This window comes from Megalobrama amblycephala, linkage group LG24, assembly GCF_018812025.1.
Source record: "Megalobrama amblycephala isolate DHTTF-2021 linkage group LG24, ASM1881202v1, whole genome shotgun sequence".
NCBI lineage: Eukaryota > Metazoa > Chordata > Actinopteri > Cypriniformes > Xenocyprididae > Megalobrama > Megalobrama amblycephala.
Genome location: NC_063067.1, coordinates 22,809,870 through 22,823,140, shown reverse-complemented (window position 1 = coordinate 22,823,140; position 13,271 = coordinate 22,809,870). Strand labels below are relative to the sequence as shown.

The window sequence follows — 13,271 nt, the reverse complement described above, 5'->3', positions numbered from 1 at the left end:
AAATCGACATCTTAAAAATCCTCTGGAAGGATATACTCCATTAAGACTTTTAAAGTGGAATTCCTTTGGTTCTGGTACAATTGGGAATTTAAAATCTTAGCCTCATTGTTGGAAAAGTATTGAAAAAAAAAATAATAATAATTCCATAAAGGCTTTTCTGGATTGTGGTATTGGGTACAATTTAGGTTAGTGAGTGCAATTCCATTCACCAAAAGATAAAGGGTTACATAAAAAAAAAAAATCAGTTTTGAACAGAAAGTTTTAAAAGACATATGTCTGGTGTTATCTAATATGTGCATCACCGACCATATTCCTTTCTCCCAGCAGTTTTTGTAGAATAAAGATTTATGCCTAAATACCACACATCTACAATTCCACAAAGGGACGTTATGGGGACTGAAATTGTACTTATGGATCATTTTCCAATAAAGTAAAACCTGTTGATTACTTAGGGAGTTTTTAAGGTCATAATCACATCTAAGGAGGAAATTGATGCCTCCTAATTTCATACAAATTTGGCTGGGAATATGAGGCCAAAAAAGCCAATTCAATTAAATATAGTACCATTAATACATTCCGTATGATGGCTTTGAGTCCTCCTTCATACTCTTTGACCAAAATTCCTTTTCTAATTTATTGTTCTTTATTGTTCTTTTTGTGTTCTTTTCCAGATAAAATTAAAGTTGGCCTGATTTATAGCTTTTACTTGCATTCTCAGGAAATGAGATTTGAGTAAGCAATGGTGGAGATGAGTCTAAAATGCATTACATTTTGTAAGAAAAATTCGGCCAATAATACAAAAATGTCTCTGAGACCACAAATTCAAATGACATTTAGATTATTCCAAATGTTGAGATGAATAAGTGAAGTATTATTCTTTGTAATGTGTATAGCTAGGTATTTAACCGTATCTTTAACGGGATTATTGTAAAAAGTAGACAGGGGAGTGATGAACCGGTATTCACATGTTTTAAGATTTAATTTTAAGATGCCCTAGAGCAGGGGTGTCCAATCCTGTTCTGGAGATCTACCTACCTGCAAAGTTTAGCTCCAGCCTTGCTCAACACACTTGTCTGTAATTATTCAAGTGCTCCTGGAGATCTTAATTAACTGATTCAGGTGTGTTTTATCAGGGTTGGAGCTAAACTTTGCAGGTAGGTAGATCTCCAGGAACAGGATTGGGCACCCCTGCCCTAGAGAAAAGCTCTATAGTTTGGAGAATTTTTGGAACTTGGTTATTGTTTTTCATGAATATGGTGGTGTCATTAGTCAATACTGGCAGATGTTTGCCAAACACTGTCAATTTTTCTAAATTAGATTTATATATATATATATATATATATATATATATATATATATAAGAACGGAGAGCAATAAAGAGAGATGGGGCAACCTTGTTTGATTCCTTTATCAATTGAAAATCTTGGAGATGTACCCTGTGCTAATAGAACTAGCTGTCCATATACAATTAATTTGACTAGATTAATCAAGTTTTCTCCTAATCCAAATCATTCTAAAGCACGAAACACAAAATTGTGTTTGATTGTGTCAAAAGTTTTAAGAAAAATCTAAAAAATAAAAGCTTCATCTTCAATTAAATAATTGTCAAGCACAAGTCATATATTTTTGTGAATTGAGCACCCTTTTAAAAAACTAAACATTTCAAAGGCTTTATCAATGCCTAGAAGCACAGTGAAGTCTATTATTGAGAAGTGGAATGGTATTTGGTATAACACAGACCCTCCCTGAATCAGGACGTTGCTCCAAACTTGGATGAAAGAGCCAGGAGGAAACTGGTCAAAGAGGCTACCAAGAGGCCTACAGCAACTCTGAAGCAGTTGCAGGAATTTATGACAGAGTGGTCATTGTGTGCATGTGACAAAAATATCACAAATTCTCCATAAATGTGTTTGTATGTGGAAGGTTGCAAGAAAAAAGCCACTCCTCAAGGAAAGGCCACATGCAGTCACGACTTGAAGATTCTGAGGCCACAGGAAAAAAGGTGTGATGGTCAGATGAGACTAAAATTGAATTATTTGGCCTCAACACCAAACGATATGTCTGGCAGAAATCCAATATAGCTCACCATCCAAATAATGCCATTCCTACAGTAAAACATAGGTGGTAATATCCTGTTATGGAGGTGTTTCTATGCAGGCAAGGGGCTGGAGCACGTGTCAGGATAGAAGGAAAAATGGATAGGGCAAATAGGATGAGGAAAATCTGCTGCCCTCTGCCAGAAAGTTGTCAGTGAGAAGAAGGTTTACCTTCCAACATGACAATGACTCAAAGCACACATCAAAAACTAACCACACAGTGGTTGAAGGAGAAAAATGTAAATGTCCTTGCATGGCCTAGTCAGAGCCCAGACTTAAACCCCACTGAAAAGGACTGTGGAATGACTTGAAGACTGCAGTCCACAAATGGTCACCATCAAATTGAACTGAACTTGAGCAGTTCTGCAAAGAAGAGTAGGCAAATATTGCAAAGTTAGTAGCGATATATCCCAACAGACTAAAGGCTGTAATTAAAGCAAAAGGTGGCTCAACTAAATACTGACAAAAGGGGGTGATCTTTTTTCCAACTCAGTGATTCTGATTTTTAATTTTTTTTTTTTTTTTATTCTGACATGTTGGAGTAATATCTACATATATCTTGGATGTTATATCCCAGCCAACGTGTCCATGTCGGCCCCATGTGGGTTTTTGATGGGCTGTCACTTGGGCCCTGCCTGGGCAACCCAAGTGGGGCCCATAGAATTTTGTCCATTGGCTCCACACAGGCCCCATGTGTGTTAGTCCCATAGGGCACATGATGGGTCCATAGTGGGCTCTAAGTGGGGCCCATTTGTGCATTCACTTATAGGGTCCCCACATATGGGTTCTAATAAATGGGGCCAATGTGGGCCACATACAGAACCCTTATGGGGCCCAAAAGGGTGATAACACTGGACCCACAAATGGCCCCTCTATGGGGTTTTTGTGGGACCACAGTGGGTGAGGAACTGGGCCCCATTTATATTTATTTTTTATTCCTGTAGGGTCCCCATGTATGTTAGCCCATAGGGGCACATGATGTGGTCCATAAGTGGGCTCTAAGTGGGGCCCATTTGTGCATTCAATTATAGGGGCCGACATATGGGTTCTAATAAATGGGGCCAATGTGGGCCACATACAGAATCCTTATGGGGCCCAGAAGGGTGATAACACTGGACCCACAAATGGCCCCTCTATGGGGTTTTTGTGGGATCGCAGTGGGTGAGAACTGGGCCCCATTTATATTTCTTTTTTATTCCTGAAGGTGAAATTAATGTGCTTTAATGTGCTCATTTGCAAAAGAAACTTATGTTTGAGAGAGGCCCTGCAAATGTTTAATTCCAGAAAACTAATTTGCTTATTTTTTGCTCTTATTTTTTATGTTTTCTTAGATGTTCTCTTATGTTTCATGTGTCAAACATGAGAGAACATCTAAGAAAACATAAAAAATCTATGAGAGAAAATAAGCAACCTAGTTTTCTGGAATTAAACACTTGCAGGGTCCCTATGAAACATTATTAAATGCAGTCAAATCAGCAATAAAACAAACATTATTTTCCTTAAATTAAAGATCTAAAGTGAACATACTTTATTAGCTTTGTCTTAAGCTTTTCTACCTCTTTAAAATGTAAAAAACACTTTAATCTCTAAAGCCTTAAAACATTAAAGTATTACTGTGAAAAAAGGCAAGTAAATAAATGAGCTGATGTAAAATTAACAAACTGACATTTAAAGAATTTCCTCTTTTTTCCCCCTTTTTTCTTTCTGATCTTTAAACTGAGAACTCACAAAAGTAACATCATCCCCTTTTAACTACAACAGAACAAGTAAGACATCTATGTTGTAAACCCCTCCATGTTGTTGTTTTTGACATATACCTACCAACACAACATCATTGCCATAGAAACCAATGCAGATATTCTGGAAAAGAAAAGAGCGACATGGGGGACACAAATCAGATCTGAACAGTTGAGATACACATTGTGGATGTCAATAATTTTACATCAGATTCCAATCAAATACAAAAATAATCCAGATTTTCACTGACAGTGTGAACATAGCCTAAAGGGACCAGGCCCAGGTTTACGTACTGAGAGTTGTTCAAAAAATAATCTGATCAAATTTCAGCTATCAGATTGGATCAAATCTTGAAAATTGGTTGTTAAAAAAAGGATTCTTAAATTGGATTAGATCATGTTTTAATCTGGCAGGACCCAGCCAGCAATGACACGTGGGGCCCAGATGGGTTAACTACGGGTTCCATGGGTACTGTGTGGGCATGGGCTTTGGCTGGGTGAAATCAGCGGGTCCCATGTAGGTTTTGTAGTATGAGTCCCACATAGGAAGCCCATATGAGCTGATTACATGGGCCCCATAAGGGACAGGCATGGGCCAAGTGGGCATGGGTTTGATCTGGGAACACATATATGGGTCTTGCACGGCATATTTATGGGCCAAGTGGGCATGGGTTTGAACTGGGAATGCACATATGGGTCCTGCATAGAATTTTTATGGGCCAAGTGGGCATGGGTTTGAACTGGGAACACATATATGGGTCTTGCATGACATATTTATGGGCCAAGTGGGCATGGGTTTGATCTGGGAACACATATATGGGTCTTGAATGGCATATTTATGGGCCAAGTGGACATGGGTTTGAACTGGGAATGCACATATGGGTCCTGCATAGAAATTTTATGGGCCAAGTGGGCATGGGTTTGAATATACGCATTTGAATAATATGCATATTGCTGAGTGACACGTGAGCCTTGCTTATCGTGGACGCTTGCACACACTAATGTCCCTGTGTGCTCTGCACGCATACACATGCACACAGACACACGCACACACACACACTTAGTGTCATGTAAGCTGGTTATTTGATGTTAAATGGTTACTTATCTTTTTATTGAAAGCTCCTGTTGAACACTGATTTGCTCAATTTTTGTCTAATTTCATTAAGGTCTTGCCAGCCAGAAGACAGGAGCCAACCAGACAGGAGCCAGCCAGACAGGAGGAGGTGTACCCTGTTGTTCATAAATATGGTGTAAGTTTCCATACATCGACCTTAAAGTTTCCTTTAAATGCTCCTGATATGTTACAAGACGTTGACAAATTATGTTAATTTCAAATGCTTATGACTTATATCACAGTAGTTTAACCAGGATATTCTCATTTCAAAAGCAGAGGTGCAGCCCACAACTGATATTACATTTGATATTTGATGAAAGTTCCCAATCAGGGAGAGGAGGGCTCTAAAGTATTCAGAATTTGGGTGGATATTTTATTTAACCCATTTTGCCCATTTTTATCAATTTCTTACATGAAGGGTTTTTCCTCCATAGAGATTTCGGTGGCGGCCGCCACCACGTTATTTATTGCCGCCACCGCCTCACGATGAGGAAATCCAAAAATAAATACTTCAAGCGCTGTCTGTCGGGTGTGCTGGTTTTTCTTATTCTGTGCGACCCATGCTATTTCTGGATCTTACAGTTACGCAAGCACCCCCCACCGTCGTAGCTATGATCGCACCATGCCGCGTGCTCCGCGAGGGGTTACCGCCACTCTCCTTTTTTGGCCAAGGAAAAACCCTGATATTGCTCAATTAAACATGATTGTAGTATCAGTTCTGGCCACAATCTTACATATGACTCCTTTAAACAGACCATCACAGATTAGGGATGTGTCACGATCTTTGGATATTGGAATATATTATTATGAATTATTATTAAAGATAATTTTTGTTGTTCAATTTAATATATTTCTTGCAGTTCAAAGCATCAAGTGTCTTGTATTTATCTTGTACTTACATTCATTCTTCGTTTTTAATTTTTCTTAGATTGTTTCCTTAAATGAATGGTTGGGCTTACCCAATTATGAATTTAATTATGAATTACCATTAATTATGAATTGCCCAGTTAGGACCAACATAAGATCCTTACAGAGCCCACTTTAAGCCCATATGGGCATTCATGGTTGAATCCTGGTGCAAGCCCACTTTAAACCCCTTTAGGCAGGTGGGGCCCAAATGGGTCTGACACAAATTGCCCGGTTAAGACCCACATAAGACCATTACAGATCCCACTTAAAACCCACCATGGGCTTGCCATATTTGCCGCCCATGAAGCCCTCATCTGGGCCCCACATGTCATTGCTGGCTGGGGATGGAGTGCACCTGTTGCTTGCAGCTCCATTTTGGTCAGCCCAAATATGGTTCTTGGACTAGTAGCTCTAGGAGGGCTCTCTTTGGGAGATTCCCAACAGGAGTGACCTTCTGTCTCAGGTGTTGGGCTCAATACAGCACCCATGACCTGAGATATGGAAACTGTGGGGTTAGCTCCTGAGTGGGACCAACTCTTAGATGCCAGTCTCTCAACCGAGGTTGTTGAGACCATCTTGAATGCTAAAGCTCCCTCTACAAGGAGATTGTACACTCTGAAATGCCGGCTCTTAGCAGCGTGGTGTGATTTGGATCCAGTCCACTGCCTAGTTGGCCTGTTGCTGGAAATTCTTTAAGAGCAGCTTTCAGCAATGCTGGCCCCTGTGACGCTTAAGGTGTATACAGCAACTATTGCCACAGGACACATGTTGATTGATGGAATGTCATTAGGGAGGCATTACCTAATATCTTGCTTCTTACATGGAGCCAGACAGGTCTATCTGCCCACAGAGAGTTCCTTCTTGGGACCTTTCTATAGTCCTGAGGGTTATTTGGCATTCCATTTGAACCCTTAGAGTCAGCATCTGAGAAACTTCTGACCCTTTATGTGGTTTAAGTAGGAGATTTGCAGGCCCTTTCAGTTTCCTCATTCTGGTTAGACTTTGCCCCTGGACTAGTCAAAGTATTATTGCACCCTAGGCCAGATTATGTTCTGAAGGTTCCATCTTTTACCTCTCAGTTGGTCATGCTTCAAGCCACCTTCTCTAATCTGTTCCAGTTGCCGGACCAAAAATGCCTTAACTTATTGTGTCCAGTTCAGGCTATGAAGTGGCGTAAATCTTGTTAATTACTGTCCTGGAGTAGCCCAGGGATGGGCAAACTCCACTGTCCTGCAAAGTTTAGCTCCAACCCTGATAAACCTCACTTGCCCGTAGCCTTCTAGTAACCCTGAAGACCTTGATTAGCTAGTTCAGGTGTGTTTGATTAGGGTTGGAGCTTAGCTCTTCAGGACAGTGGCCCTTCTGGACCGAGTTTGTCCATCCCTGCTCTAGCCTATGGGATGCATGGGTTGCCTTCACCCCTAAAAGTTAAGACCCACTCTACCTGAAGTGTTGCCTTGTCTAAGGCGCTTGCCAGTGCATGTCTTTGCAAGATGTTTGTGCTGTGGAAGGCTGGGCCTTCACCACACACATTTATCAGGCTTCATAGCTTGGACATGGATTTGACCCCAGGTTCTAAGGTCCTTTTAGGCTTACTTATTTGATTTGCTTTCAAAACTTGTGCAAGCGTTGCTTTTTACAGTTTTGTTGGGCAGGCATTTTGCAGTAATGGCATAGTGGGTATGCAGTTCCCCATAGTGTCAGCTCATGACACAGCATTGAGTTTCCTACAAAAGGCAATGTAACCCTGGTTCCCTTAGTAGGGAATGAGATGCTGTGTCTCATTGCCATACTCTAGGAATGCCTGCGCATCTTCCTTCAGACAAGAAAATCTGAAGATGTGATGATGCAGATGCCATCTTATGGTGTTGGTGACACAACACGTCATCATAACCTGCCAGCATGCTCATGATACAGCTCCTCGTTCCCTTAACCAGGGTTACATGAGTAACCAAGATGTTTCTAACAATTGATTCTGTTTGTTGTTGGGGAGATAATGACCATTTAAAAGAAACTGAAAATGGAGGAGTATGTTTGTATTGTTTTATTGTGCTATTTCGGGCATCCAAGACCAATATCTATTTGAATAGCAGAATCCTGAAATCTCAAAAACTGCTCGACAAACTCACAATTAAATAACATATTTCAAATCAGCAATTATATATGACATGAACTTTCCCATAAATGTTGTTTCTTATGCTCAAATTGCATAAAACATTTTTTTTAGGCTAGACGAGTCAGTGTGTATGTGCAGTCCTAAGCACGACTCTCGGGTTTCTATGGGAACCAGAGCTTCTAAGGGCAGCTGCAGTGACGCAATGACTTTATCAATCAGCGATTGGCTCTTTAACTTAGAAGGTGGGACGTAATCTGCCATATTGCGCGTTGAAAGTTTCTCCCATTCATAACTAATACGAGTGAACCGTCTTTCTATATCTATAGTCTTTGGTTTAATTTTAGTAATTTTGTTGTGTTGTCTTTTTATTTGTTTTTAATAATAAAATATGTATTAGTGCTGTCAAAAGATTAATCGCAGTTAATTGCATCCAAAATTAAAGTTCATGTTACATAATATATGTGTGTGTACTGTGTATAATTATTATGTATATATAAATACACACATTCATGTATATATTTAAGAAAGATCTGTTATATTTATATATAAAATATTTATATATAATATAAATTATATAAATACAGTATATATATCCAAATATTTCTTAAGTATATACATGTATGTGTGTGTATTAATACATAAATAATTATACACAGTACACACACATATTTTATGTAAACACAAACTTTTATTTTGGATGCGATTAATCACGATTAATCTTTTGAAAGCACTAATATGTATATATGTTTTTTATTCATTTTTATTTCAGTTATAGTTTTATTGGTAACACTTTAGAATAGGGAAGTATTCACTATTAACTATGACCTTTCCCTATGTGCTTAATAATTACTAATAAACAGCCAATATTCTAGTAATATACATGCTAATAAGCACCTAGTTAAAAGACCCTAAAATAAAGTGTTACCCTTTTATTTATTTTAGTACTTCAAGTTAAACTAAACTAAAATGAGTAATGTTGTCTTGGCAAGTATCAAAAATAAATACTTTTCAATTAATTAAATTATTTCAATTAATGTTTATTTCAATAGAGGTTGTTTTTATTTTATTTTTTACCACAGTACACTGACTAAAATCCACCTTACAGAGCAAAAGTATAAATAAATGTAACTGGCAAGATTTGCCATTCTTATATTTCAGTCCATGTTATTACATGCATACAATTACGCTACACACAAGCAATGAAGGCATTAGTGTACGGTTTTTTCATGGTACTTTGATCTTGATGTTGTGTTGCTTGTGTAGGACGTCCAGTATCTGAGGGAGAATGTCCATGTTAAGTAAAGGCTTGTCAATGTCATCAGCTCCTGGGCTCAGTGACCCAATACTGCATCTCATCCTCACTCTGTGTTTGGGTTTGAGTGATCGAAGAGATTCTGCCTCAAACCCAGTGTGTCTCTCATCGATTCCCAGAATAAAGGTAGAGTTTCTCGCTAGTTGCACGCACCACAGCAGCAAACCGATGAGAATACACAGCATTAAGCATAAGATGGCATTATAAACCCACCCAGAGCAGTCATCAGAGACACAGGAAGATAAATCGGCATCAGTGAGCTCATCAATGGGCCTCTGGGCTAGTTCTGAAGGACTGGCACACACTGGCATCACAGAGATGGCTTTATTCCTCCTTAGCCATTGTCTGAAGTACAGGATACTGCAGTCACAGTGGAAAGGGTTCCCGGATAGATTGGCCAGCTGAAGATTGTGGAGCATGTCTAAATGGCCTGGAGTTATGGTGGTCAGGAGGTTGTTCTGCAGCAGAAGTTCGGTGATTCTGGAGTGAAGCTGAGGGACGAATCTCAGGCCATGTGAGCTGCAGTTCATCCTCACGCCTTTAGACGGTACAGTCACGCACCTGACGCGTGCAAAGACTGAGCACAAAACAAGATATAAGAGCATCCTGTGTGAAGAAACCACATAGATTTGACAACAGTTAGAACAGTTATCTTCAGAAGCAGAGAGCTGTGCGTACATATTTAAAATTCATTAACATTATTCCAACTAATTGTGCAATAAATATCCTACAAGTCTGAGTAGTTTCTATATATGTCATTCAATTTGTCTTTGGGTACATCTGATTCACTTGGCTGTAGAAAAGAGGTAATATCCTCTTGACGTCAGAAAAAGGCCTGTCAGTAATCATACAATACTGATATTAATAAGACAATCCCAGAATGCATAGTGACAAGCTCAGCGTAAATTAAATCCAATATGACGGATATGAGAGAGAGAGTAACTTTAATTATAAATTACCTAGAAGAATCAATGAAAAATGTTCAGTGTAATAAAAAAATCCAGTATTGTGTATTTTTATGCTGATAAATTGCACTGTTAGTTTAGCTAAATGCAAACTTCAAACTCTACTGAAATCAGTTGAGATGCATATGAAAGGAAATCATTTTTGAACCTAACCTTAAGTGTGTAAAAACAAATGAAAATGTCTTGTATATTAATGCACTTACAATGGAATTGAGCAGCAGGATCATCGCTAGATTGCAAAAAATGCTGTTCTTACTTTGAATTTTTGTCTTGTTTCCAGTCCAAATATCTAAAAATTCTTAGATCAAGAAGCATTTTCTTGACAAGTAAAAATTATTTTCTTGTTTTTAGGAAAAATAAGTCAAAATTAATTGAGTTTTTCCTTAAAACAAGCAAAATAATCTGCCAATGGGGTAAGCAAAATAATCTTAGTCCAAACTGAAAACAAGATTATTTTTGGTTTGAAATAAGATTATTTTACTTACCCCATTGGCAGATTATTTTGCTTGTTTTAAGGAAAAACTTGCTTAATTTTGACTTATTTTTACTTGTCAAGAAAATGCTTCTTGATTTAAGAACTTTAAGATATTTTGCATACATGAAAATCCCTCACCTTTCGGCGAAATTCGCCGTTTTGAAACCAAAATAGGTGACCTACGTGAATCGTGTAGATTCGATGAGAACATTTTTTTTGAGGGGGGGGTATTCATATTCAGTGAACTGTGAACAGGTGCGCGTGCCAGAAAGGAGCATGAGATTCAGTGAACTGCGAACAGGTGCGCGTGCAAGAAGGGAGTGCGAGATTCAGTGAACTGCGAACTGTGATTCAGTGAATTGCGTACCGGTTGAATTGAGTCATTGAACACAGCAGGAGAGAACGCAACATTAGCCAGCTAGCTAAAGCTCCGTTGGAAAATTATTAGCTAACGCTACCATTTTTGAGGAGGTAGATTTTGAGGTGAGGGGACTGATAAGGCAGAAGGTAAAGTGGTCCACCGTTCTATCAATAAGCAGACCTGCCAACCTGTACGCAATTTGCGTAGCGGATACGCATTTTGACTTCAAAGTACACTGGTACGATTTGTCACTCTAAACTACACAAAAACCTGGTGACGCCTCTGTGCACGCGCAGTCCTCAAATCAAGCAATAGCAAAAAAAGAAGAGTTTGACCAATCATAGCGCTAGGTTCTTCCCCCAAATAGCAAGTGGGGATGATTGACAGATTCATAAAGCCTATCATTAAAAAGAGACTGAAAATAATCGACACCAATAAAGATTCACGCTCGATCCCCCTTCATAATACTTAGTAAGGAGGCCATAATAATTTTTGACTCATGGCTGAAGTTAAGTTTCTCCAGCTCTCCCCAGGTTGGCAAAAAAAGCATCTCAAAATGCATCAGATTGATGCTTTAAAATATGGAATATTTACATTTTTCTTCCGGGGAACCATGCCCCCGAACCCCCCTAGAGGGGGTAATATATCCTACTCACCTTTTTCACCCCTGACCCGTTTTCATGCCTGACAAAAACTCTAAGTAAGGACAGCATTTTTTGCAGTGTACACCCATTTTACTAAAAACTGTATGGAAACTGACAATGGAGATTACTGTTTACCGACCTGAGATTCATTCTCTGTGATATTGTTTCAGAAATCATGAGCGATGCCAAATTTCTGAATTAAACTCTTTTGATCTTATCAGTGAAATAGGTTTGCAAAAAGTTCTGAAATAGTTGATCGGCTGATTCAGTTTGATCCATTCGGTCAGTTCACTCTCGCACTGAATCATTTACAGCAGATTCTCACACTGTAGTGGATTAGACTGAGCTACATGAGGTGGATATTTTAACCCGATCTCACAGCAATTCGTACGTATTTTATGAGGTGTCTAATTCGTACAAATTCATATGACCTCACTTGTACGAATTCATATGTTTTTTGCTAAATCGTACGTATTTTATGAATTGACAAATTCGTATGAATTCATACGAATGACCTACCCCAAACCCCACCCCTAAACCTACCCATCACTTGGGTTTAGACAAATCATACAAATTCGTAAGAGTGAGGTCGTATGAATTCATACGAATTAGCCACCTCGTAAAATACGTAAGAATTGGTCATGAGATAGCATTGGATATTTATCTACAGTCCATTGTAGGAAACAAAACAAGTTTATGCAGTACTGTAGGCTATGTACACAACTCCAGTTATAACCATGAAAAACAGTAATTACTGTAACTTTATCATGATATGCACAACTAATATGAACCAAAAATGGACTTGAAAGAAAAATGTTTGGAAGAACTCAAATCAGCACTATAGTTCTCTTAACATTTTAAAACTGTAAACACAATTTTGATGTTGTTTGTCACTAATGTTTTTCATAGAGCTTAACTTGTATTGATCTTCAATTGGAGTTCAAAAATAAAGCACAAGGACAATTTGGTTAAATCTAAATATAACTCCTTTAAGCAGAAATGCCAGATTCAACACTCATAGCTATAACAATTAAATGTACCTTATTTGGATACTTAAGTCACACTTAAAAAAGTGTAAAAAGGCAGATGTGTGTGTGTGTGTGTGTGTGTGTGTGTGTGTGTGTGTGTGTGTGTATTGGATGTAAGACTTACATTTTAGCATATGACAACATCTGGGGGTGTCTAATAATCATCCTGCCTGTAGGTGGAGAGGAACATCCACAGTTCTTTAAAATAGGTATTACTGGTGCTGTAAACCGTAAACCACTGGAAATGTTTTTCTTATAGTTTCTGTTGACCAATGAGAGCTGTAGGAGCGTGGTGGGTCATGTGATCATCACAGGGGTGTGTGAGCAGGGGATAAGACTATCTGCCAGGAGCACATTAGAAATTCCCTGCGTGTTTATATCTGTACTTAAGATGAGTTCATAAATATTCAAAACTGAATAACTTGCTAAAAAGTATATGATCATCAATGAGAAAAGTTTAGCCTGCAGTTGGGTACATGCCACCAAAGCAAAAGTGACTCTCATTACATTTCATA

At 38.6% G+C, this 13,271-nt stretch overlaps 1 protein-coding gene across 2 annotated transcripts; it reads right to left on the bottom strand.

Annotated features, from left to right (window-relative positions):
- Positions 1 to 1,352: 1,352 nt before the first annotated feature.
- Positions 1,353 to 13,021, bottom strand: gp9 (glycoprotein IX (platelet)). 2 transcript variants are annotated; one of them, XM_048178475.1, is made up of 4 exons: positions 12,881 to 13,021; positions 9,497 to 9,889; positions 3,918 to 3,956; positions 1,353 to 2,459 (listed from the first exon to the last, which is right to left on the bottom strand). In XM_048178475.1, coding segments are annotated over exons 1-4 (474 nt in total). In that variant the 5' UTR covers positions 12,922 to 13,021; the 3' UTR covers positions 1,353 to 2,458. The 2 variants fall into 2 exon arrangements, with proteins under 2 accessions (XP_048034432.1, XP_048034431.1); XM_048178474.1 differs by lacking the exons at positions 1,353 to 2,459; positions 3,918 to 3,956 and having other exon boundaries at positions 8,988 to 9,889.
- Positions 13,022 to 13,271: the final 250 nt, after the last annotated feature.

Excerpts from the sequence above, each read along its gene's own strand:
- gp9 (XM_048178474.1), bottom strand. The coding sequence starts at position 12,921 with ATGATTATTAGACACCCCCAGATGTTGTCATATGCTAAAAT. Across the intron at positions 9,890-12,880 it reads ATGTTGTCATATGCTAAAAT|GATGCTCTTATATCTTGTTT; the intron begins GTAAGTCTTACA and ends TTCTTCACACAG.